The sequence below is a fragment of the Equus caballus genome, chromosome 3, assembly GCF_041296265.1.
Source record: "Equus caballus isolate H_3958 breed thoroughbred chromosome 3, TB-T2T, whole genome shotgun sequence".
Lineage (NCBI taxonomy): Eukaryota > Metazoa > Chordata > Mammalia > Perissodactyla > Equidae > Equus > Equus caballus.
The window spans coordinates 9,113,587-9,140,538 of NC_091686.1; the positions used below are offsets into that span (position 1 = coordinate 9,113,587).

At 44.4% G+C, this 26,952-nt stretch overlaps 1 protein-coding gene and 1 long non-coding RNA gene across 5 annotated transcripts in view; one reads left to right on the forward strand and one right to left on the reverse strand.

Annotated features, from left to right (window-relative positions):
- Positions 1-323: 323 nt before the first annotated feature.
- Positions 324-4,714, reverse strand: LOC111772764 (uncharacterized). The gene is made up of 3 exons (XR_002806787.2): positions 4,395-4,714; positions 1,589-1,705; positions 324-763 (listed from the first exon to the last, which is right to left on the reverse strand). It is a non-coding gene; the product is annotated as an uncharacterized lncRNA (long non-coding RNA).
- NUP93 (nucleoporin 93) overlaps positions 4,525-26,952 on the forward strand; it is a 102,318-nt gene continuing 79,890 nt past the window's right edge. The window contains exons 1-2 of one of the 4 annotated variants that reach the window (XM_023637025.2): positions 4,525-4,924; positions 21,895-22,087. In XM_023637025.2, the coding sequence (XP_023492793.1) occupies positions 21,909-22,087 (179 nt within the window). In that variant the 5' untranslated portion in view covers positions 4,525-4,924; positions 21,895-21,908. The remainder of the gene's footprint in view (positions 4,925-21,894; positions 22,088-26,952) is intronic. The other 3 variants (XM_070261832.1, XM_023637027.2, XM_070261836.1) reach the window with 3 other exon arrangements.

The window sequence follows — 26,952 nt, forward strand, 5'->3', positions numbered from 1 at the left end:
CAGAGGCCTTGTCAGTCTCGTTCCCCTCTGAATCCCCAGTGCTCAGCACATAACAGATGCCCAACAAATATTTTTCAAGTGACTAAATGAATGAAAGGAAGCCAGATGAAGGCACTTTCCTGCAACGTCACCAGAAGACAAGAGCAGTGATGAATGCTCACCATCAATTCTTACCTTTTTGTGATAAAAATTGTCTAGGGTCTCAATCAGACTTAATATAGAAACAAAAATCTGCCACGTAATTCCATAGTCTCTGTCAAGTTAGGATGTCATTTTGAAACAAAATGTAATGAACGTAAAATAAGACTTTCTCAGTTTCGTTCTTTGTAAACAGAACTATTTAATGATATTTTAAAAATGTACAGAACAAAATGAAATATGATGCCGAAAACATTCTTCTTAACGTCGTTGAAAGAACCACCATATATCGCATGTGAGGGACAAGCACATTCAATTGGGAAAAGCTTACTGAATTCTGGCCTCCTGACCTTGTAGCGAGCTTGTTAGAGGAGCTGTTAGAAGGATTCAAGTAATGCCTGCCTCCTTCAGGATTATTTTGATTGCACGTGACAGAAAAGCCAACTGAAAGTGAGCAAAAAAATGGAATTTTTTTTTCCTAATGCCACGTAACATTCCAGGGGTATGTCTCGCTTTAGCCTGATCCGGAAGCTCACACGGCATCACTGGATTCTAGCCTCTCTCTCCGTCACGGCATTGCTGTCTTCTGTAACGGCTTCCTTCCAGGCAGGTTCTTCCCTCGTGGCTAATAAGCGATCAAACAAAGTTTTAAAAGGTTAATTTCAGGGAGCAAGAACTCCTCCCAAAACACCTTCGCAGCTTGAATTCTAGTGGTAAAGAAACAACTGTCTGAGCAGAACATCTGGGGAGTGAATTTTCTTGACTCTGTTGAATCATAGCCCCATCCCTGACCCAGCCCCCGTGGCAAAGGTACTGGAGTGCTCTGATCAGCTACGCCTGAGTCATACGCCACCAATCAAAATACAGGGACTGAGAGCAGGGGAAGGGTAGGTCCCCAGAGGGTGCTGAGCAGCGGATGTCCACTGGAGACCCACTGTGCGGTAATACAGTCTACTGCACGGGACGCACGTCCCACATACTTAATGAGTTAATCTGAAGACTAAGAATATCCGAAAACGCCACAATTCAACCAAACAAGAGTACACAGAGTTGCATTTGTTTAAGATGATTATGTAGGCAGAAAAGGTAAAGTTATACACTTGGCGTGTATACAAGACACGAAAAATCTGTACCATATATAAGTGCTCCACCAAAGATTTCCTTTGAAAAAAAGGTTCCAAGAGAATGTTTGGAAACCAACAGGCCAAACTGGTGGAGTTAAGGATTCCCTTAGCCCTCTTTTAAGTAGGAAAGACCATGCAATTCTCCAACTCAGGGAGAAAGCGCAGGTCTTACAGGGACCCTGGAACACATTACAGAACAATCTTTAGACAGAAGTGCTTGGCAGGGTCTGAGCTCAGTTAAAACTGATGTTTGAGAAAATACTTTAAGCTGTATAGTTAACTAACAGACAGACAGAAACAGCCCCAAGAATCACACTGATACAGACCTTGTCATCAGGAGAAAGAGACTCCTCTCTTTGTGCCATTTAGACAAAAAGGTGGTTTAAGGACCGTGGTTGGAGCTCAGTTTGGAATCCTTAGAGGAAATCCTTTGAATTACATACCTGGGTAAATATTGGGAAGCTGATGTTTGTTTTAACTCTTGTGCAAGCGAAATGACAAAACAAGTTTTCATTATTTTTTCTGATTATGAGAGTAATGCATGGTTATTTCACTGCAGAAACTCTGAAAACAGCACTAGCTTTTAAGGGCTTGCCTGTGGTTTCAAATACCCAGGAGAGAATCTGTTCCCATTTTACCATATTTCCTTCTCTCTCTCTCTAATGTGTATTTTTAGCAAAGTTGAAATTATAGTTATTTTGTTCTGCTTTTTTCCTCGTTTTGGGCATTTTCTTCCTTTATTATTTGAAAATATTTTATACATACAAAATTATTTATATATAATGTATATATAATAATAACAATATAATCAACACTTATGAACCAACTACCTGCCCCAGAACTAGAAATATCCAGTACCTACAGCTTTCCAGGTCTTCCTCCCCATATCCCTTCTTATCCCCAGAGATAATTACAATCTTAAACTTCCTATTTATCATTCTAATGTCCTATAGTTTTATCACAAATGTATCTATGTATAAAGAATATATTGTTTGATTTTACTTGCTTTTTAAATTTATTAGAAATTTTGAGCTTATACTATACTATATAGTCTTCTGTTACTTGCTTTTTCCATATGTTATGCTTCCAAGATCCATCCATGTTGCATTCGTAGCTATAGCACACTCATTTTTCACTGCTGTGTAATATTCCATTGTGATAATATTCACAATTTATTTATCTTTTTTTTTTGATTAATGGACATCTGTTTTTTGGGTTTTTTTTTTTTTTTTTTTGCTGTTAAGGACTACACTGCTATGGAGATTCTTTCAAACGTCTCCTGCTGCACGTGTATAAGAGTTTCTCTTGGGTACATTTTTAGGAGCAGAATTGCTGGGCTTTACAATATGGAAATATTCAGCTTTAAAAGGTAAATGTCCAATTTTTCATTTGGCTATGATTCATGAGTATTTGTCTATGTCATTAAAAATTCTTCTTTACATAAAGGAAAAAGCAAGGTAAAAGGATAAAACATTACACAGATGCAAGATGCTATTATATTTGTGAATACCATCTGACCACAGATGATGCATATTTAACAGCTGTAGGACAAAGCCACACTCATACATATTGTCAATCAGCACCAATAATTTATACAGAACCCACAATATGCCAGTGTGAAGTGTTAAAGATACACAAAGCTGGGGGTTGGCCCTGTGGCCAAGTGGTTAAGTTTGGCACCCTCCACTTTGGCAGCCCAGGTTCGTGGGTTGGGATCCTGGGTGTGACCTACTCCACTAATCAGCCATGCTGTGAAGGTATCTCACATACAAAAAATAGAGGAGAATTGGCACAGATGTTAGCTCAGCGCTAATCTTCCTTAAGCAAAAAAAGAGGAAGATTGGCAACAGATGTTAGCTCAGGGCCAATCTTCCTCAGCCGAAAAAATACACACAAATAAATTTTAAAAAAGACAATCAAAGCGGATACTAGATAAAGTGGTGAGGCCATATTTTAATCAGTAATATACTGTTGCAATAGGGAAAAGAGTCCAGCATGAACTGAACTCAACTTTGATTTCTACAGAGGGGACCGGGCATTTCAAAGGGAGAATGAGAGAACAGGGAGAGGGGTGAGCTACACGGAGTCAGGGAAGTGAAAAATTACAGAAAGGGAGGAGGTGTTGGTCCACATCAAACCTGTCTGGGTTTGCCTATTGCTGCTCGTTGAAGTTAGGCTCCTACCCTCCCACAGAAGCTGGGAGACAGGGGCCCCATCTTCAGGTGTTGGCTGGAACAAACTAAATTCTTTTGGCAGCCTTGAGTTTTCTCAGGCAGGTACTTTAAGAGGGGCTAGGGTCACCTAGGGAGGTGGCCTTGAGCTATTAGAAACTATCTTAGTGTTTTGTTCAAGTCTTTATAGACCAAGGTTGAGGCCTAGAAGAGAAAAGGGCTCAGAGGAGCCTGGCTAGAGTTCTGTCAAGGAGGGAATCTTTGTCAGAGGGTAGAGGAAGGATGTGGTGAGGGTGGGCAGAGCACTGCTCCTCTCCTCTCCATTCTGCTTACTCCATTCCCTAGACCGGGAAAAACTTCCCCTCTCTCTTTGCCAGGCTAAACACTACTCATCTTTATGGGAAGGCCTCCTTCACTTCCAACCCATCAAACTGGGTTAAACCCACTTAGCACCCTTACATAGCTCTGTCGTGCACTTAGCACATTAAACTGAAATGCAATCTGTTTATGTACTTGCTTCCTCACCAGACCATAAGAACTGGGCCATATTCATTTTGGCATGTTGTGAGCACTAACGTATGTTGCATGAGTGGACACTGCAACAATCCTGGTCCCACTAGCTCTCTGTGCTGGACAAAGCAGGAGTCTCCTACCGCCTCTCTGCTGCCTGCTGTCCATTCTCCATCCATCACTGCTCTGCTTCAAACCCTCCAGCGGCTTCCATTGCATGACTTTCTTTCCATGGCCTGAAGGATCTGCAAAGTCTGGCCCCAGCTAACTGTCTCTCCACACCTGTCCTCACTCATCCTCTGCCAGCCATACGACCCTTGTTTCTATTCTTCAAACGCCGTTTGTTTCCCTGAGGAGCCTTCACTCTCGTTCCCTCTGCCTGGAATGTTCTGCAGCCACGACTTTGCAAGGCTGACTCTTTCTCATCAGCCATGTTTCAGTTCAGACTCACCTCCTCAGGGAGGCCTTCCCTGACCACACAGGCATTCTCTTTTCCATCACCCTGCTTTTTTCGTCTTAGCTCTCCTTACAAACTGGCAGTTATTATATTTTGTTTCCCCCACCAGCCTGAGAACTCCATTAGGGCAGGGATCTTGACTGTCGTGGTCGCCACTGTGCCCCCAGCGCCTGGAATCGCGCTTAAGCACTAGGTTCGTATTCAATAACGGGTAAGAAATCCGCACACGCAGTTGTGGAATCGCTTGCTGCGAGCACAGCCGTCTCTAACCACGTGGGAGGGGTGAGGGCGGTGGCCGCGGGCCTACCGTGAGTGACAGGTCAGCCGCAGGCCCCGCCCCCAGCCCCGCCCACGTCCTTGTCCTTCTCCACGGGTCTCCATAAAGTTCATTCGGCGGCGCGCCGCGCGGGGGCTTCTGGGAGCGGCCGGCCGCGGCCAATCAGGAAGCGCGGGCGAGCGGCGCGAGAAGCGGCGGCCGCGTTCTCCAGCCGGGACTGAGTGGCGCAGGCGGCTGCAGGGGCCAGGTAAGGGTGGCTGTGGGCGCGCCCTTCGACCCAGGACTTGCCCTTGAACCCGGGGCCTCGACGTGGGCGGAGCCGGGTCCCCACACTCGGAGCCATGCTGCTCACACTTCCCGTTTTCCTCATGGCAGCCGGGCCTGCCTGACGCCGGCGACGGGGCGCCTTGGCGAGCCGCCCCCATCGCAGCGCGGCCGCGCGCCGGGAGGCCTCTCTCTGCCCTCGTTCTGGATGCGGAGCCTGGGCCTCCCGACTCCTCTCCCCCCTGTCACGCTCAGCCGCTGCGCGTCACGCCCCCACGTGCGAGCCCACCCTCCCCATCACAGCGCTCCGCCTGGTCACCGCGCCCTGCCGGCTCGCTCCCCCCTACCCCGGGCTGCATCGTGTCGGGAGGCGTTGCCCTCCGAGGGAAGGGCTCTTTGGGGCGAGGCTGACGACCCTGCGAGCCTCTCCCAACCCTTGACCTGTCTCCTCTGCCGGCGTCCAGGGGACTGCTCCTCTCGCCCGGGGAGATGCTAGTGATTAGAAACTGGAGGTGGCCCGCGCCTTCTCTGGGTTCACTGCACCCTATCCCCTGCAAAGGCAGCGCCCAAGTTTACGGGGCCTCTCTTTAAAAAAATTGCGGGGCCGACCGCAGGCGTCTTCGATCAAAGTTTAGACGACCCGTTGGCAGAGCCGCTGGTCTGGGTTTGCCCCTGTGTCAGGTGTGAGAAGGACGTTTTGTTGTTTTTGCTTTGGCCGAAATGTTTTTCAGCATGAGCAAGGGGTCACCTTTGTATTCTGTCTGGAGGCGTGAGAGGCTGTCCTTGGGCATCGTAGCTTTTCTTTCTTTCCACTCTTCTCCTGTGGGCATTTGTGTTTGGAACGTTTTCATTTTTCATTATGGTAATCTCATCGAGGCTCATCGTTTTTAAATACTTATATATTAGGCTAACATGTCATATTTATGTCTCCAGCGTGGGCCCCTCCTTTGACCTACATGCAGCTGCCGACTTAATATCTCCACTGAGATGGTTGATAGAGAGCTCAAACTGAACGTGACAAGATAGGGCTAGCAAGCTCCCCTCCATCTCCCTTCCCAAACCGCCCTTCTTGCTGTTTTTCTTCTCATCTCGGTGATAGAAAAGGCTCCTTTGACTCATCCTTGACTGCTCTCTTTCTTTGTGACTCCACGTCCAGTGCTTGCCACCCTGGGCTAAGTCACCACCATCTCTCGCCTAGATTATTGAAATAGTCTCCTGTTTGGTCTCTGCTTTTGCCCTGGCCCCTATTTTCAGCACAGCAGCTAGAAGGATCCTTTTAAAACATGTCAGATCATATCACTCCTTTCCTCAAAAAATCCTCCAGTGGGTCCCCGTCTCATTTAAAGACAAACTCCTTACAGTGAGCTATAAGACTTTACATAATCTGACCCACTGTTACTTCCCCACTCTTATTTTCAGCTGCTCTCCCCTTCCACGTGTCAGGCATGCTTTGACCTCAGAGCCTTTGTGCTTGCAGTTCAATATCCTTGTGGTTTACACTCTGACTTCTTCCAGGTTTTTACTCAGGGGTCACCTGGTGAGGCTGTCCGCGCTTCCTGTCTTCCTTTACTGCTTTAGTTGGTTTCTTTAGCACTTATGTTTTACTTACTTATCTCGTGTGTTGTTTGTTTTCTCCCTCTAGCATGTGAACGGGGGATTTTCATCTGTTTGTTCCCTGATGTATCCCCAGCACCTAGACCTGGCACACAGTAGGTGCTCGGTAAATATGAAATAAATGCACATTTCTGGCACTGTTATAGGCTTGGGGATACAGTGGTGAATGAGACAGGTTTGCTCTCATTGAACCGGCGTTCCTATGGAGAACACTACCAGCAGCAAGCACACAGATATAGAATGTAGTGTCAGGACTGTTTTTAAAGGAGGACAAGGATATCAGAACAGAAACTTGGTTGACATGAGAGAGCAAGTCATGGGAATATCTGGGGCAAGAGCATTCTGGAAGGGCAACAGCAAGTACAAAGACCCTGAGGTGGGATCATTTGGAGATGTGGTGAGCTTGAGAGTCTGAACCTGCTTCTTGATGGATTGAAGTAGAAAATGAGGAGAGTGAGGGGTCAGAGCAAAGACCCGGAGGTGAGGGCCCGAGGTGTGTTCTGGGAACAGGTCACTTTAATTCTGCAAACATTTATGTGGTACCTATTATGTGCCGCTTAGCATCCGAGGATTCAAAGTTGAGCAGTCTGTAGACCTCACCCTACCAGAACTCTTCATGTAAAGAGGGAAACAGACGTGGGAAGAATCATTGCAACTCTTCCACTAGGGAAGAACAGTAATAGAAGGTCCAGAATGGTGTGGGAGGGGTTTGAGGTAGGGGGGACTGCCCCAGCTCACTTTGAGGGGTACATAGGAGTTCCCCACGTGACAAGGTAGGTTGGGTATGCGTTATAGCAGAGTGTGCACCTGCGTGTGCAGGGGTGTGAAGGGAGGAAGAGCACGAGGCACCCCAAGGAGTAGCGAATTGCTAGAGTATATTTGGGGGGGAAGGCAGTGAGCAGTGAGGATGGCAAGGCTGGCAGTGCCCGTTCTGTGCAGTGCCTTAGGGCCGTGTCAAAGCACGAGCACTTCCTCCTGAAGGGGATGGAAGGTGTCCCTGAGGCGATTAAGGCAGAGGAGCGTTTCAGAAAGACCTCTCCAGCCAAGGGGAGGGTGGATTAGAGGAACGAGAAGGCTAGACTGTTGAGATAATCAGGAGAAAAGTGTGAGGGTCAGAGTGGAGGCAAGAGAGCTGAGGGTTCAACTTTACAAGAGGTTTGAGAGGTAGGATCTGGAGATTGACTGGCTGTTCAGGAGAGGAAGGGGAGGCCAAGGTGCCTCCCAGGTGGTTTCTGGCTGAATTGACTGGGTGCTGATTGTTCTACCAAGAGAGACTGGGCACCCAGGAAGAGGAAGTGGTGGTCGTGGCAGTGGCAGCTAAGAGGGGAGAGACGTGAGGAGTTTGGTTTGGGATATGTGCAGTTTGAGGCACTCATGGGTCATCTAGGTGTAGATGTCAGGTAGGCAGTTGGAAATATTGGCTCAGAGGGGAAATCTGGGATAGAGACGTGGGAGTCCTCTTTGTTGTGATAGAGCAGGGTCCTCCCCTGGGCTCAGATAGTCCTCAGAGATCCTCGGATGTACTTTCTGGGGAAGGGCAACTTCAAGCCTCCTAACATTGCATCCTCAAGAGTGTGTGTGTGTGGTTCTGTTGTGTGCACGTGTGTACGAGAACGTCAGATTCAGAGAGGTTTGTGGCCATCTGGAAGATTAATAGCCACTGGTAGGGATTGTAGTTGAAGCCATGGCCGAGGTGGATCTTATCCAGAGAAATATATAGCCCGAGAAGAGGAGGTCCAAGGATAGAAGCTCGGCATTTAAGGGGTGGGTAAATGAAGAAGCCACAGCAGAGGAGGCTGAGAGGAGGAGCCGGAGAAACAGAGGAGAACCAGGAGAAGGCGGTGTCTCCAAGTCCAGCGAGGAGAGCGCTTCAGGGAGAAAGGAATGGTCAGGTGTCAAAGGCTGTGAGAGGGAATGATGGAGGAGTCCGTTGGATTGGGCAGTGAGGTCATCGGTGATGAATAAATGAGGTGTGACAGAGGATGGCTGTCTCTATGAAGAGAGTGGGAGCTGGAAGAGGACGTGGGGTCGAGAAATTATTGTTAAACTTTTTATTTTAGAATTGTTTTAGATTTACAGAAAATGCAAGTTTCTGTAGCCCCAGTTTCCCCTATTGATGAGGAATTATTTTGGGAAAGGAGAGACTTGAATTCTAGCAGAAGGAACCAATGAAACTGGGGAAAAGGACAAGCATCATTTCCTGAGCTCTGGCTGTGTGCGAGTCCCTGCCGTGGGCTTTACTTGTACGATCTAATGTGGTCTTCATGGCAGCCCAGTGGTGTCCAAACCTCCTTCCTTCCCTGTCTTCCTCATTTCGGTCAATGGCACCTTCATGCTCTGAGTTACTCAGGCTAAAACCTTGGTATCATCCTTGACATCTTTTTTCCTCTCATGTTCTCAGTGATTTATGTCTACACGAATCTACTCTTAAAATATGTACATGAATCAGATCCACTTTTGTCTCTTCCACCACTGTCAGCCTATCCACGCTCTCGTGTGTCACATCTGGGTGAGAGAGTGGCCTCCTGACCGGTCTCCCTGTTCTTACTCTGTCCCCTTCCTCCCCTAACCCGTTCTCCACACAGCAGTGGGAATGGGCCGTAGAGAAGGCTCAACCTGTCCATACTCCCGTCACACACACACTGAAACCCAGTCCTTACCTGGTGCTGTGAAGCCCCCGTGATCTGCCCCTGCCCCAGCCCCTCTCCCACCCCTCTTCCCCGTGATTATGTGCTTCAGTCACGTGGCCGCCTGCTCTTCTTCAAATATACTAAATACACTTCTCCCTCGGGGCTTTTGCGTTGACTGTTTCCTCTGCAAGAACATTCTTCCCTCAGACATCTCCATAGCTCACCCCCTTACTTCATTCGGGTCTCTGCTCAAAGGTTTCCTTTTAAAAGCTTCTCAGAATGTGCCAGCTAAAGCAGTCCAGCTGTTCACTCCACCACAGTTCCTTGTTTTATCTCCTTTGTAGCACTTTTCAAACCTGGCATCGTGTGTCTATTTGTTTATGTGCTTCTGTTGTCTGTCTCCTGACAGACATAAGATCCTTGAGCCTAGGAACCTTGTCTGGTTTTTCCACAGCTTCACCCCCCGTGCCTTGAACAAACAGTATATAGTGCATGGTAGATTCTCCATAAATATTTGTTAAGTGAAGGACGGAAGGAATGTGGGACTCTAACTTTGGTGGCCCTTGTAAGGCCAACATAGGAATTCAGAAAATGAGGAGTCTTTAGACATTTTTGGGAAAGTTTGCAGAAGGTTATTCTGGCAGTTAGTGTCTGTATTGAGGATCTAACTACTGTTGGAGGAGACTGTTGGAGTTATAGAAAAAATGTAAAGCTACACAACGCTTTAAGCTTTAGGCTCTTTGGCCGAGAAGGGATCTAGGTATTAATAGACAATACTCTAAGGCAAATAATAGAGAGTGGCGTGAGCAAGAGGGCAAATAAGAGACACTCATCCCCCCATGAAAATGACAAAAACAATGAATAAACAACTACATATCGACAAAATAGCTCTGCGAGAGCTCTAGAGTGAAATGAGGAGGTTGCAGAAACCCCATGGAGCACAATAACTGAGGCTGGCTGTGTGGAAAAATGTAAGACAAGTAAATGAATGGAGTAGAAGGAAGTTAGATGAGGGGAGATTTCTGTGGGATGGGTATCGAGGACAATATTTGGTAGGTAGGACTTGAATTAATGGTAAAAATAATAGCTAATGTTTATTGAGTGGTTACTATGTGGCAAGTGAAGTAGGTACAATTATTTTTCCATTTCACAGGTGAGGCCCAGAGAAACTAATTAAGTTGCCTAAAGTCACCTAGCTAGAGAGTGGAGGAGCTGGCTGGACCTCAGGGGTGCAGTGGAAGGTGGGTAGGTATTCCTGGTTCAAAAAAATGGTAGGAGCCAGGGCACAGAGCAGGGCGTGCACAAGGATGGTCAGGGACAGAGCACATCAGTGCCTCATCTGGATCCCTGTGAGTGGGAGGCATTGAGGGCTTTTGAGTGGGAGCAACGTAGGGAAAGTGATGGTGGGAGGATTGAGGTGGCCACAGTGAGCAGAGGGACATTGGTGGGAGGGGCTAAAAGAGGGGCGACCATGTTCTAGCATCTAGCCAGAACTCGGGCTTAAAGGGATGGAGGTCTGGCCTCCTGTGATGGTGAGGAGGATGGAAGCAACAGTTAGGCTAGCCTAATTGTGATCATTTCACAATATATACGTCTGTCAAATCATCACATTGTTCATTGTAAACTTAATGTTATATGTCAGTTATATCTCAATAAAGCTGGGGGAAGAAAGGAAGAAAAGCTACACTTAGGAGACGCTGCAAAAATACAAGTATCCCTTGCTGTTTCAATCTGTTTAGGTGATGAGAGTTTGGATAGCACATTTGGAGAGGGAGGGGCTCTCATGTTGTCTGATTCTGTAGTATTTGGTTTTCTGAGTCTTTGTTAGGGAGTAGCGGTAGTTTGGGTAATGAGGAATACCTACTTGCTTTCTCTCAAAAAACGTGTCTGCATCTGTTTGTTTCTGAGTCTGGAGGGTGGAGAATACCTGTCAATAAACAATCCGAGGTTGTGCACAGATGCCAAGGAGAAGGGTGAGTTAGAACCTGACAGCGACAAGCCAGGGGACGGGGTGGAGGAGTTGGGGAGGGCAGCTGGTGGTGGGGGGGTTGGGGTGGGGGTGGGTACCTGCATTTTGAGACAAGCTGGGTGTGACGGCGATGTGCTTGAGTGGAAGTGCACGGGCGGCGCCTAGAAGCTTGGGGTTGGAGTGTGAGTGCAAGGAGCAGGGTTGGGGTGTGGATTGACAGTCGTTGCCATCGAGGACTCGGGGGCAGTGGTGAGACAGAGGCTCTGAAGCAGGGAGGGTAGAGCAGTTTAAAAATTAACAAGTTATTAAAAATTAGAAAAGGTCACATAAACTCTTGGAAGAGAGTTCAGACTGACAGAGGGTAGAAAAAAAGAAAAGTAGAGATCTCCCAAGTTGTTAATTTTGCTTTCTGGAGATATGCTAGGTTAAGTTTCTTGCTTTTGCTTCTCTAAACTATCTGTGAACAAACCTTAAGTGTATAGCTCAGTGAATTTTTACATATTTATTTGCTTATGTGACCACCACCCCTACTGAGATAGAGCATTTCTAGAACCCCCGTTTCTTCGCTTGGGCTGCCATAACAAAATGCCGTAGACTGAGTGGCTTAAACAACGGAAGTTGTTTTCTCACCCTTCTGGAGGCTGGAAGTCCGAGCCCCGGGTGTCAGCGTGGTTGGCTCTGGTGAGAGCCCTCTTCCTGGCTTGTAGATGCCCTGCGTCTCACTGTGTGCTCACGTGTTCTTTCCTGGGTGAATGTGGGGTGGGGCGGGCTGTTGTGGGGGAGGGGAAACAAGCTGGTGTCTCTTCTTGTAGGGCACTAATCCCATTATGAGGGTCCCATTTTCACCATCTTATCTAAACCTAATTACCTCCTAAAGCCCCCGTCTCCAAATACCATCCCCGAGGACTTCATAGGAATTTTGGAGGGACAGATTTCAGTCCATAGCACCTGGAAAGTTCTGTTGTGCTCCCTCCCAGCACCCCCACCACCCAAGGATAACCAGTGTTCTGGTTTCTAGCACCATAGATTAATTTTTTCTGCTCTTAAAATCCATATAAGGGGCCAGCCCTGTGGCGTAGTGATTAAGTTCAGTGTGCTCCACCTTGGTGGCCCATGTTCATGGGTTCGGATCTCGGGTATAGGCCTACATCACTTGTCAGCCATGCTGTAGTGGCGACCCCCATGTAAAATGGAGGAAGATTCGCACAGATATTAGCTCAGGGCTAATCTTCCTCAAGCAAAAAAAAATGGGGGGAAGATTGGCAACAGATCTTAGCTCAGGGTGACTCTTCCTCAGCAGAAAAAAAAAATCCATGTAAACGGAATCGTGCAGTATGTCCTTTTTTGTATCTGGCTGCTTTAGTCCATCATTTGCTTGTGAAATTTTCCCCTCTTGTTCCACGTAGCTGTAGTTCCATCTTCTCTGTTGCTGTCTGGTACGCCAGCATATGCATATTCCACCGTGAAAAACCCAGCTGGGATAATTCTGTGTATACAGTGGTTTTAAGATTTTGTGGGGGGAAGCTCAGACTTTTGTTAGAATCTGATAAAAGCTATAGTGCTTTTCTTAAATTAAAAAAGAAGTGTTCATAGATTTCCAGGGGTTCCTAGTGCCTTTGATGCTGGTGTCATGGTGCTCGGGACAAGAATCCTCCCTTGGTTGCAGGAGGGTTTCTCACCCTCAGCACTATTGTTATTTTGAGCTGAATGATTCTTTATTGTGGAGGTCGTTCTGTGGATTGTTCCACGTGGCATGTTTAACAGCACTCCTGGCCTCTACCTTCTAGATGTCAGTAGTATGTGGCCCCTCTCCCTCAGTAGTGACAACCAAAAATGTCTCTAGATATTGCCAGTGACCCCTGGAGGGCGAAGTTGCCCCCAACTGAGAACCTTTGGTTTAGGGAGAAGACCCAAAGACCTTTTGCAGGCAGACTTGGTGATCTGCCCCTGTTTATGCCTGTTCTAAGATGGCGGCCAGTGTCATTCCTAAGGTTCTGTATACAGATAATTTCCACCAGCACTAAAATGGGGCTGCCCTTTCTGAGGACGCAGCAGGTGAGTTTAAGGTCCGAATTGAAATATCTCACATTTGTAGATTCTTCACGGTGCGTGGGCCCTTAGAAATCACTTGAGCCGACCCCTTCATCTCTCTGGTGGTGAAACTGGGATCCAGAGAGGCAAACATTCTAGTCCCAGGGTCAGAGGGCTGATGTGGGGCAAAGCCAGGCAGGGGTCTACAGTTCTTCCATCCCAGGTCCAGCCTCTCCTCTCCCAGACTGCGCAGAGTTTATCAGAAAGTAACCTCTGTGGATACTGTCTGTTTCTGTGTGACGCCACGTCGCTTCTCTTTGCTCACTGAAGATGAAAGAATATAAGTGATACTTTAGGTATCAGGAAAGCTGATACTGCACATTCCTTACTGCAAACACTGAGTCATCCAGACCAGTGCTAGGACTGAATCACCCAGGTCTTTAATTTCTTTTCTGTCTAGGATAATTTATTTTAGTTCTTTGCTTTCTCCAGAAGTCTGCCTTCTGAATAATGATTAAGTCTGACTCTCTTTTACTTAGTTTCACTTGACTATAAAGAATTATCCCACAATGAATTTTTTTTTATCATCTTTTCCTCCTCTTCCAGATGTGTATGAAACAATAATATGTGTTAAGATGTAATTTTCTTTTTGGTTGTTGTAATTGACAGCTGACAGATGCAATAAAAAGTGGAATGATATTGTCATCTAACCATAGTTTATATATTCAAAAGAAGAGAGGAGAATACAGAACCAGTCTTAAATTTTTGATACCTCGAGTAAGGCTTTACTCATTAATCTTTGGTGTTGAATATTGAACATTGTGTTTTAATCCTTCTATAGTCTAATTAATAAGAAGGTTTAAGGGCAAGATTTCCACTTGAAATTAAATGCTAAATTTCTTTTGAATTACACTTTCATTGTGAAAATTTGGATTTATTAAAAAAACTGTATTTGATAGTGGGGAATAAAACATACATTTGAAAATTGTAACTGTCTTCCAGAAGTTCTTACTGAATGATACGAAACTATGAGTAAAGAAGTTATAATTTAGTATCACATATTTACTAGAAGGTTTTTTGAAGCAGAGATGTTTATAATTAAATGACAAAATGTTGCCAAATTGGCATCTTTGGAAAAAAGCTAAAATAGCATTTTACAATGATATAAATCAGTAGAGTTTATAAAATGCTTTCTGTGTATCATCAGCCTCTTGAAGTAGGTGGGAATTATCATCTCCTTTTTATAGATGAGGGAATTGAGAAGAGAGATTTGGATTTTATTCTAGGGGTAAATCGACCCACCTTCAGCTAGTAAGTGAACATTCTAGATTCAAACCAGATGTGTGGGTTCAAAGTTCAGTCTTCTCCTGTTTACTCATTCTGTTTAAAATTTTTTTTGGATTTATTTTACTGTCACATTAAAACTTTTAAAAATAATTGCAAAAAGGAATAACATTATTAGTTGTACATTTTGAAGAAAAAGGGTGTAAGTAGCAGCATCATTTATTTTCTCTAATGTATATAAAACTTCCCCTCGACAGCATCCAAAAAAATTTAGCAGTGCTAAATGTGCAATTTGTTAGATTGCAGGATCTTCGTAGTTGAAAGAGATAGTATTTGAGTATGTGGTAAAATTAGAATTCCACAGTGGTAATAGGTATTCTTTGAGTATATCGAAATTCTGCAAGGAAAGTAGTGGTGCGATCTCCCCGTGCAAGTTGGTGAATCGAGAGAGGGTCCTTCAACACTGAAGAAACAACAAATGGCCTTGTTTTTATCCTTCCATCTCTGTCAGCCCTTGTGTTTCTTGGATAACTGGGCTGTTTGGATTGTGGGTGATAAGAAGAAGGAAAAATTTGCGTGGGTGTAATATGTTGCCTTGTACTTGGAAAGGGCAGTGGGTTCCCTCTAGCATTCTGTGCCTTAGGTCAAAAGAACATTTACTGGACGGATTTTGTCATTTACAAAACACATTCCTTCCCCTAAATATATTCTCCATGTAAATCACTTAAAGTGGGAAGGGGAATGACAACAGACTTATTGTGTCACTTGTTTCATCTTTCTAACTCTTTTCACTGCCCAGGCCTCCTGAGGGTAGCTTGGGCCAGGGGCGCATAGCTTGGTAAGCGCTGGACCAGGATTTACTTACCAGGTTTAGCTCAGATACCCTAGGCAAACTAGGAGTTGGCAGACTCTGACCTGTGGGCCAAATAAACTGTTTTTTTACATCTTTAAATCATTGGGAAAAAATCCAAAGGAGAATATTTTATGACACATGAAAATTATATGAAATTCAAATTTGAGTGGCCATGATTAAAGTTTTATTGAAGTGCAGCCATGCTCATTTGTTTACATATTTTCCACTTTCAAGCAGAGTTGAGTAGTTGTGACAGAGACTGGCCCGTAGGCCCAAAATATTCACTGTCTGGCCCTTGCCCACTCTAAAAGACTAGAAACTGGGAAAGAGAGTTGGGTAGACAGGTCTAGGATGGATGGCTGTGAGGCTCTTTCATACTTTCCTTTGTTTTCTGTCAGCTTTGAGGCCCTGGAGGTGCTAATTTTGGGGAGTATACCCTGGAAGTAACATAGGCTTAGGTCAAGAAGACTAGTGAGTAGCAGCCATTTCTGGGATGACCCAGGGATCTTTAAAGCACTCATTGTCCCCAACTTGGGAGTCCGCAAAGCCCTGGACAGGTGAAAAGACGTATTCTACTTGTGGCTGATAGTTTGAGAGAAAAGAAACTAATGAACTAATAATTAATACCAGAAAACAGATGTATAGACATTTTAATACAATAAGCATGACTATTCTAAGAGATTAAGAATCAGATCACCTGCAAAATCCTAAAGGGGCCACTCTGAGAATACTGATTTAAAATGGTCTAGAAGTGCTGAGCAGTTTGAGTATTTCAGTATCTACTTGTAGGGGATGAATACCCTCCTCTGTTTCCTTTTCTCTCACACTACTCTGCTACAACACTGCTTCCCTTCTGACACCAGGTATATGGGTTTTCCACACATCAAGCTATTGGATGCTCTGGCCCCTCACTCTGTGTCCTGCTATTTAACTCAGTTCTGACACTATCTACCTGGAGATAGCGTCAGATCCCACAGGTTAAGGGCTCAGTCCCACAAGACACCCCCCCTCCACCTGCCCCTTCAGACACCAATTGCAATTCCGGGTTGTTACCTGTGCTACTGATCAACTGGCCATAGATGGGAGGTGTCCACAACCCCCTCCTCGAGTTTGATTAATTTGCTAGAGCAGCTCACAGAGGTCAAGAGAAACATTTACTTTACATTTACCAGTTTATTATAAAGGATACAGATGCACAGCCAGATTAAGAGGTACATAGGGCAGGTTCTGGAAGGGTCCTGAGTGCAGGAGCTTCTGTTCCCATGGAGCTGAGATGTGCCACCCTCCCATCATGTGAGTGCATCGGCTAACCCGGAAGTTCATCAAATCTCATTGTTCAAGAGTTTTTATGGAGCTTAACCTGCAGCCCCTCCTTCCCCCTCCCAGAGGTCAGTGAGTGGGGCTGAAAGTTCCAACCCTCTAATCACTTGATCTTTCTGGTGACCAGTCCCATCCTAAGGCTGTCAACCCCCGCCCCCCACCAAGTCCCCTCATTAGCATAAACTCAGGTGTGCTCAAAGGGGCCTCTTTGGAGGTTACACAAGATTCCTAACCTCAGCACCTTCCAAGGGTTTTAGGAGCTTTGTGCCAGGAAGTGGGGACAAAGACCAAATATATTTCTTATTATACTACACTACTGTCTTCTGGCTTGATTAAATATTTAACATGGTTATGTTGAGAATGTGAAAATGACCATACTTTTCGTAATTAACACACCTGTTAATAGCAAGTGAACCAAAATTATTTGATGTATTTTTGTTCTGCCTTTTTATTTAGTTCATTTCATCCTGAATGCAATTTGGAGATTTTAAAAAATCTTATTTGAGAATGTTTATTGCCTGGAGGGGGCATTTTTTTGGACACTGAATGATGCTGACTAATTTGAGGAAATGGAAGTCTGCCCAGCCCTTGGTTTTAGCTCTAGGTAGGAGCTGTCTCTCTAAAACTGTGGACTTTTTCCCCTAGTTAATTTTCTCAGCATCCTTTAGGTGTGGTGAAGGGATCTGGATCATGGAAATTTCCTACTAAGAGCATTCCTTATTTCTAACAAAGCAGAGGTGTCCTGCTGCAGCATCTGGAAAACAATGGGTCATTGTCCTTTGTTTTGGGGATAACTTTTATTGAATTGTGATCACAATCAGAGAAGTGCACAAATCGTGTGTCTGGCTCAGTGAATTTTCTCAAAGTGAATACACCGTTAAGCAACACCCAGATCAAAAACAGAAAATTACCAGCCCCCTCACAAGCCTCCCTTCTGTCTTCCCCCCGCAAGGGTTACCAGTCCTACCTTCCTACAGCAGTGGTAAGTTTGCCCTTCACTTTAAGTTCTCGGTTGCCTGGGTGGTTGAGGAGGTCTGTGGAAGCTCAGTCGGACTTCTGCCAAGTGGCGTGGGAGAGCAGTTTGTTGCTCAGGGCCCTGGTCCCCTGCAGTGCTCTCTGAAGCACCTGTCGGTGTTTCCAAAGGCCTCTCACAGTCGGGTTCCGAGTCATTGCGGACAGAGAGGAGCCCTAGTGCTGTGAGTCTGTCCTTGCTGGCCTTGTCCCATCCAGCCGCAGGTTGCTGTATTGGCTGTTCCACATCCTGCCTCTGTGGGTTTTCTATGCGGCTTCTTCCTGGCTCTCTCCCCATAGCTCCCCAAGGGTGCAGCTGGCATCCAGTCTCTCAGTGTGTCCTGGCTAGATTTTCTCAGCACAAAGCTTGAACTTCATTCCCGCTGCCCCACCTCCAAACATTTTAGTTCTCTCTATTGGATAGAGCTAGTGAGGTTATTTTCATGATCAGTTCTTAGTATCTTGGGTCAAAATTGATGGTTGGTTTAACATCTATATTATATGGCTAAGTTGACGTTTATTTTGCAGAATGGATAAAAATTGTCCTTTAAATTTCTGAAATTAACCATAAATTTAAAAATTTTAATGAAATATATCTGAAGTGTAGACTGTATCAAAGTGTAGATTTGGAAACTTTAATAACTTTTTTGTAAATCAGTTTCCACTGGTTGAGTTATAATGCAAATCTAGTTTTTCCCAAATATAGTGTTATATACATATCTCTCAGACAGACATGGAACAAGCTTATTTTCTGCTCTGATGTTGTATAGCAAAATTCTGTGCTGTTCTGTTCTATACAATAGAATATGGTCTTCTGTATGTATATTTATTCTTTTGGTTTGGAATTCTGCTCACCAAAAAACTGAACTATTTTTTCTAAAATACCACTGGTTTTTGTCTGGGTATTTAGAGGGAAAGCACTAGTCTGGACCAAGTGTGATCTGAATTCATGCCATTTATACTGTCGCCGCCTTATGCCATGCAGCCTCAGAAATGTTAAGTATCAGTTGGTAGTCGGAAGGGAATGTTTTTGCTCTGGTCTTTGCTTGCCAGTGGGTGCCGATTTGGCAGGGAGCGCAGGAAGCCTTCAAGAACAGACTCTCCACAAATGGAAGAATAAAACTCCTCCTAGACATTCAACAAATGAGCACCTACTATGTGCCAAACACTGTTCTAGGAGCTTGGGGTATGTCAGTGAACAAAACAGACAACCGGCCCTGTCCTTGTCCAGCTGGCATTCTAGTGGGGTGACAGACAGTAAGGGAAATGAGGGAGTGCTGGAGTGGTTGCAGGTTGCACTCTGAAATAGTTTATTCTAGGTTGGCGTCAAAGGCAAGGTGACACTTTAGCTGAAACAGAGAGAGAGGGAATCAGCCATGAGCGTATCTGGGAGAGGAGTGTTCCAGGTAGAGGAAACAGGGAGTACGAAGGCTCGAGGGCAGGAATATGCGTGACCCACTGAGGGACTAGCAAGGAGGCTCCAGGGTGGCCGGAGCCCAGGAGGGAAGGAGGACAGGGCTGGAGATGAGTCGGGGAGGTTAGGGGAGATGGGCCGCTTCTGTAGGGCTTCACTCTGTACAGGAGGTGTAAGCAGAGGGATGTGATCTGACTTCTAAAGGATTTCTGGTTGCGGGGTGGACAATAGACTGTAGAAGGCAAGGGCCGAAGCAGGGAGGCCAGGGAAGATGTGATGGGGACTCGGGTGAGCGGAGGTAGATTCTGGGTGCATTTTGAAGGTAGATTTGAAAGGCTTTGTTGGCCAATTGGATGTAGGGTGTGAGGCCTTCAAGGATTTTGGTCCAAGCCACTGAGTCTCCACACTGATGTGGCCTTTGTAGACAAGGTTGGAGTTCAGTTTTGGGCATATTAATTTTAGGATATTGTTTAGAGTTTCAGCCTTTGTTTCACCATGATCAAAATAATTCTATTTAATTAACTTTAAAAAATCTTATTTGGGCCGGCCTGGTGGCGCAGCGGTTAAGTGTGCATGTTCTGGTTTGGCAGCCTAGAGTTTGCCGGTTCAGATCCTGGGTGCGGACGTGGCACCGCTTGGCACGCCATGCTGTGGTAGGTGTCCCACATATAAAGTAGAGGAGGATGGGCACGATGTTAGCTCAGGGCCAGTCTTCCTCAACAAAAAGAGGAGGATTGGCAGCAGATATTAGCTCAGGGCTAATCTTCCTCCCCCCGCCCCCACCAAAATCTTATTTATTGGACCATATTAAGTAAATCGTACTTTTATTTTGCATTTATTACTTATACTCAAATCCATCACTCTACATATTTGTATGGATGGGTCATTTGAGAAGTTGAATGTTTCCTTTGTCTGAATTTGTCTGACATGGACATGAAATGTTAGATGTATTTCTTTTTTCTTTTTTTAAACGTAAAGTTTTGTTTTATTCACTTTATTCAGGGAGTGCCAAGATTTTCCTTCTGAAAGAAAAAAAGTATTTCCTTCTCCTTGGCTGTTGTTAGACAAATTATTTTATCTTAGAGTAAAAATGGGAGGAAGAGGCAGCATATTTTCTTTCCTCTTTCTGGTGGGTCACCGTGTTTTTGGTAGTTCATAGAATGTCGTTGACTCTGACATAGGTTTCTTAGAAAGAACATTTTTCCGTTAGGCAGGAACGTTGTTTAAAAATCCTCTTCTGTTTCTTCTTCTGACCCTGAGAATGCCTTCCCCTTCTGCCATCCCCATTTTCCCACAGGTGGAGATTGCCAGTTATAGCCTGATACTGTTGGGTCAAAAAAAATGACAATGATTATCTAGAAACTTTAGGTAAAGAGTTACTTTGTATATGACTTTTTGTCTAAAGGTGAAAGTCAGCTTGGTGCTTCATAAACAATACCAAAGTGTTTTCATGTTTACTCCACCTGAGCTATTTTTGTTTTAACCTTGTGCCCTTGCCTTTAAAGTTAATGTCCTTTAATGTTCATTTAAAAAAGTCCTTATTCTCCTGCTGTGGATTTATGGTGGTAACCATGCCCTTTCAACATTGACCTGTGCTTCATAGCTGAGATATAATTGTATGTTACATTAACATTGTAACTACAATTCTAGACTAGGGGATTTCAAAAGTGCAATAGAAACCGTGGATTTAAAACAAAGAAGAAAAGTATAATCAACAAGAGCTCCTATTTAAACAATTTTGTTTTCTTTTAAATTATAAGTTTGTTAACCTTTTAGCAATATAATTTTTGTTGGTAATGATCATGATATTGTTTATCTTCTGTTGATTTAAATAGTGGTAGGAGTTAAAAACATTCTGGTCAAGAACCTTATACAAGGATGGTACTATATATATAAGATTCACAAATGTGTAATATCCATTAAATATCAACACTGTTCATAAGGCTTTTCTGTCAATTGTTGGAGAAATGGGTGGTCTTGCTAATAACAATCATGGTCTAGAAGCCAACTCCTATTTATATTAGCAGTGGTAATTAGTAGCAATGGTAGTTCTAAAATCAAAAGGTATAGTAACAATTAAGTCTGCTGGTCTGAATGTCATATATAATAAGCAGACATGGATCTCTGCTCTCAGTAACCTTGTAAGCTAAAGAACCTGTGAATGGAGAGTTGGACATGAATTTTAAGACTGTCTTTTATGTTAGTGAAGGATCAGGTGTGTGAGAAAACCACGGGATTAGTCAGAAGACCTGTGTTCTTCTGGTCTTGCTTCAGCCACATTGCAGCTGAGAGTATTCTGGGAGCGGAACTGAGCTCCATGGACTAGAGTTGCTTGTCTGTCTGCTCAGGAGCCTGACAGAGTGTTGAGAATCGTGTAAGATAAGGGCCTTATAAATTGCCCAGCCCTCTGTGGGTAGTGGTGTTTTTCTAAGACAAGTGGAGGGCGAGGAGGTGCGGGGTGGTGGTTCTCTGAGCCTCTCAGAGGTTGCCGCAGTGGCTTCCATTTCCTTGTCGGCTTTGAGTCTGTGGAAGGAGGCAGGAGTTCTGGTCTGTGGCTTAACATCTTTGCATTTGTTCTGGTGGCAGGAATCAATCTTGGGGCTGCCAGTTGCACAGAAATGATCTGTTTCTTCACAGTTTGACTCATTTTCTCTCTCAGACCTGTTCTTGGGTTATGTTCAGGAACAAATCCTGCTTGTTGATGAGCTGTCTCCTTGTCTGTTTACAAAAAGTCCTAGTGTTTCGTTAATCTTGTAACAGATTCAGGCAGTGTTTCAATGCTGTCTTTCCCTTGATTTAGGTCTCTTCTTTTTTCTCCCCCATCTAGTATCTGCATCTCCAATGGATACTGAGGGGTTTGGTGAGCTCCTTCAGCAAGCTGAACAGCTTGCCGCTGAGACCGAGGGCATCTCAGAGCTTCCCCATGTGGAACGGAACCTACAGGAGATCCAGCAGGCGGGCGAGCGCCTGCGTTCCCGTACCCTCACACGCACGTCCCAGGAGACAGCAGATGTCAAGGCGTGAGTACTGGTGGGGAGGCAGCATTGGTACTGGGTGGCTTGGGGGCAGGATCCGTTTCTTCTTTCCTGCCTCGAGTTTTAATGCAGTCTGTAAATGACAGACACAAGCCAGATTCTCAGGAACTCAGAGAGGTTTTGTAAACAAGTCAGCAGCCTTGCTTTGTCTCCCTGCCTCTTGGGTTTTTTGGCCTGTCTGCCTGACCAAGCTGAGAGCCCCTATCACAGGCGGAGATGATCAGGGTAGAAAAGGGCAAAGAGCTTTGTCATGCAGGAAGCCATCACGGTAGTGCCTGCTTGGGTTCACTGACTGTTGGGTCATAAATGGGTCCTGTAAGCATCTTAGTAAATATGAGCCACACTGATGTTCCCAAGGCCAGAGAGCACTCAGTATGAGCAGAGGTTTTAAAAGCACTTGGAAGAATTGATGAGCAGTTAGTGACGAGAAGCCGTTCTAGTGAGGAGTGATTCTGTCTGCTTATTGTCACTGACCCTGAAGGCTTCCTCTGAAAGCCCTTGGAAGTGCAGGACCTGCCAGTTGATTGTAGAACAGGAAAGGGGCGAGCTCCAAGAGAGTGCAGATGGAGCAAGGTGCTGACTGACTGGCCGGCCAGTGGCTGCTGCTGCCACATGGGATCGATTGGGCTGTTGAATCCACAGACATGTGTTTAGAGTCCCCACTGTGCTAGGCCTAGGCCATCTTTGGGGCTACCACCATGAGTTAGACATGGCCCTTGCCTTCAAGAAGCTTATAATTTGGGAGGCAGGAAAAAAAACCTTGCTGCTTTCTATAAGAAACGTGATTTACCAATGACTTACTGTGCATCAGAAACTTGGCTAGACGTAAGATTTTGTTTAATCCTCACAGCGAATATTAGGACTATTGTACCGTATTCCAGTTGAGGAGCTAAGGCTCGGAGAGGGCAGGTAACTCTCAGCTCACACAGCTGGTGACCGGTGAGCAAGATTCAAACCCAGCAAGGCTGACTCCAGAGCACATACTCGTGTCATGGAAGGATGGAGGGGTGCTGTTACTTGTGACTTGGGTGGGTCTGGAAAGTGACTGAGATTCTGTGTGAGAGATGTGGGAAATTGTCAGTCATCTGCTCAGTTTTCGCTCCTTGAATTTGAGAAAGATGTAAGTGCTGGTATTGATGTGGGGACGTTGTTTGGGGTACGTAATAAATGTCTCAGGAGTGAGTAGAGGGGCTGTATTCTTTTCCCAACCAATCTTGAGAGCTGAATGTTTTGGCTGCTCTGCTGAGTCAGTAAGGATGTTGTGGAAATTCTTCTGTAGGCCTCCCTAGAACTTTGTTTTTGAAAATACTAGTGAGTTTTGGTTCTCTTGGTATTGGTAAAGGCAAGTCAGGGGAACCTTGGCAGGGATTTTTTTACTATCCAGTCTTGTACCTAAATGCAGCCAACTGCTCCCATACAGTGTTCCCCAGCACTCCAACCAGCCTCTAGACGTTTCTGCTAATTTGGCCTCCCTGCAGGCTCCTTCCTGCTGCTTCTGGCTGCCTGCTGTTAGCCCCAGTCTTGAGCATGCAGGTTCTGTGCTGGTGTGCAAGGATGCTGCTGGAGCGAAAGGACCATGATGCCAGCTGAGTTGCTATAGTTATAATTTAATTGCATCAGCTTTACAGCCTATTAAGAGCAAAGAGGGAAAATGTTTTCTTGGTAACAATTATCAGTCATGCTCTCTTTCTTGTAAATTTCCATTCTTCCTCTTCTCTTTCTACCTTAAATTCATTATTTTAGGGAGGAGGAAGTTTGAACATTGAAAGAATGGGTATAGGGTGGGGCAGACGCTTAAAAAGAAACCAAAGGGCTGATGCCTGTATTTTTCCATCTTCTTGATAGGCAGAGACATAAAGTGTGATGTGAATATTTTAGTACAGGGTGAGGGCAGAGGAGAGAACTGAGTAGGAAAAATTTTCTTACATGAAATAAATTTTGAAAGAAAATTTTGTCTTTAGGATTTTAGTTAAGATTAGATTGTAGATTTAAAATTGAATTGTTCTTTGCTGAATTCATTTGTTTAAATATACTTTGTTGGATTTTTCATTTTAGGGGACAGATTTGATAGCTTTTTTGCATGTGCATGTTTGATATTTTTAAATTTATTCACACGTAAAGAACAATGTGCGTAACATATATAAAGGTGTAAATCGGGGATTGGCAGACTATGACCTGTGAGCCAAATCCAGCCTGCCGCCTGTGAAAGTTTTATTGGAACACAGCCACGCTTCCTCGTTTATGTATTGTCTGTGCTGCTTTTGTGCTACAATAGCAGAGTTGAGTAGTTATGACAGAGACCGTATGGCCTGTAAAACCTGAAATATTTACCGTCTGCCTTTTACAGAATAAGTTTGCTGACTCCTGGTGTAAATAATAAAATGAATGAATACCCCTGTACACATTGCACAGTTAAGAGAGAGAATATTATCAGTAGCTGTGAAGCCCTCCCTGGGTACCCATCATCAACTGCATCCCCCTCTTTTCCCATCAGAGATGTCTCATTGGATTTTTCCATTCAACTCAGAAGCCAAACAACCTAGAAGTATACAAAGAAAAAGCCACTCGCTCTCTCTCCCTAACTTTACCCTGCAAAGTAACCAGTGTTATTAATTTGCTTATTTCATGCTTTTCTCCATATTCATGCAAAGCATATGCTAACATTTATTTGCCCAAAGTTACACAGCAAATTATAACTTTACTTGTGATAATACTACTAACCTACCTTTTTAAGCACTTACTGTTTGTCAGGCAATGTGCCAAATACTTTAAATGCATTACATACTTTCTTCTTGAAAGAACTCTGTGAAATAAGTGTTATTATCTCCATTTTATAATTGAGGAAGCTCGGGTAGCAAGTGATCACGTCAGAGTTCAAATCCAGCTTGGTCAGTAAGAATCTCTCATATTCATATGGCACTTTTCAGTTCCCAAAGGATTGTCGCAGGTATTCTCTTGACTGGTCTTCACAAGCCTGAGAGGTGAGAGGTAGGATTTTTCTCTACGTTCCACAGTCGGTAAGTGCCAGGTGGAGCTAGCCCAGACCTCCTGACTTTTTCTGCTCCCCATGTATCCTGAGCACAGCTTTTGTCCTCCTAACTCTCCTGGGCCTGGAGGGTTTGACTCCAGCCTCTGTGGCTTTCTGCTCAGGAGAAGCTGCTGGCTTAAGGAAATTGGGAGAGATAGAGGGCAGGGAGCCTTTGGATTTTCCCACCCTTAGAAGCTGAAAGTTTCTGGCACGGCCTTTATTTGTAAAACCATCCCTACCTTAGATTCCCTGCCTCTCCTCCTTCAGTCCTCCCTCCACCTCCCCCAATCAGGGCTTCTGCATTTGCACTGCACAAGCCATGTACTGCACAGTTCCTCCAGGCGCCACCCACTTAAATGACTTTTCTAATAATTCTGATAGCTAGTTTTTTTTAATTCCAAGGTTCTCAACCCTGGTACACCTTAAAATCGCCTGAGCACTGGGTACATTCTGACATATTATTGGTGGAGACATAGTGCCCATGGGACAGAGTTTGGCAATATTTAGTGAATTTTACTCTGGACCCAGCAGTCCCACTTCCCAGGATCTATCCCAAAGATAAATTGGCAAAAGTATGAAAAGAGTGCACATGAGAATATTCATTGCAGCATTATTTGTAATAGTAAAAATTGGAAACAACTCAAACATCCATCAGCAGGGGACTGTTGAATAAATGTGGTAGGTCTGTATAGTGAAGTGCCTTCAGTAGTACAAAGGAATGAGAAGACACACTGCCGTGGAGTGACTCCAGGACATATTGTTAGTAAAATAAAAAATACAAGCTGGAGAGAAGAGTATAGTACCCTATCATTTATTTAAGAAAGCAGGTGAAAGATATCCCAGGTTCATGGATTAGAAGAGTTAATATTATTAAGATGTTAATTCTTCCCAAATTGATCTGCAGATTTAGTGCAATCCCTGTCGAAATTCCAGCTGGACTTTTTTCAGAAATTGGCAAACTGATCCTAAAATCCATATAGAAATGCAGGAAACCTAGAATGGCCAAAACAATCTTTAAAACCAGAAGAAAGTTATAAGACTCACACTTCCAATTTCAAAACTTACTACAAAGCTACAATATAATCAAGACTATGGAATTGGCATACAGAAGACATACAGGTCAATTGAATAGAATTATGAGTCCAGAAATAAAGCCATGTGTCTGTGATTAACTGATTTTCAACAAGAGTGCCAAGAGCATTCAATGGGAAAGAGTAGTCTTTTCAACAAATGATGCTGAGACAACTGGATATCTACATGCAAAAGAATAAAATTGGACACCTACCTCATGCCATACACAAAAATCAACTCCAGATGGATTACAGACCTAAATCTAAGAGCTAAAACTTTAAAACTTTTAGGAGAAAACACAAGTGTAAATCTTCCTGACCTTAGGTTAGGCAGAGCCTTCTTAGATATGAAACCAAAAGAATCAAAAATAGATAAGTTGAACTTCATCAAAATTAAAAAGCTATAGACCTAATAAGGGATTTATCTAGAATATGTAAAAAGCTCTTAGAACTCAATAATAAAAAGACAACCCAATTTTTAAATGAGCAAAAGATCTGAATAGACATTTCTCCAAAGGAGATACATAAATGTCCAATAAGCACATGAAAGGATGGCCTAAACCACTGGCCGTCAGTGAAATGTGAATGAAAACCTCAGCGAGATACTCCTTCAGGTTCACTAGGATAGCCGTAATCAAAAAGACAGATAACAAGTGGTGGTGAGGATGTGGAAAGAATTGAAACCCTCGTAGACTGGTGGTGGGAATGTAAAGGGGTGCGGCCGCTTTGGTGAACAGTCCAGCAGTTCCCCA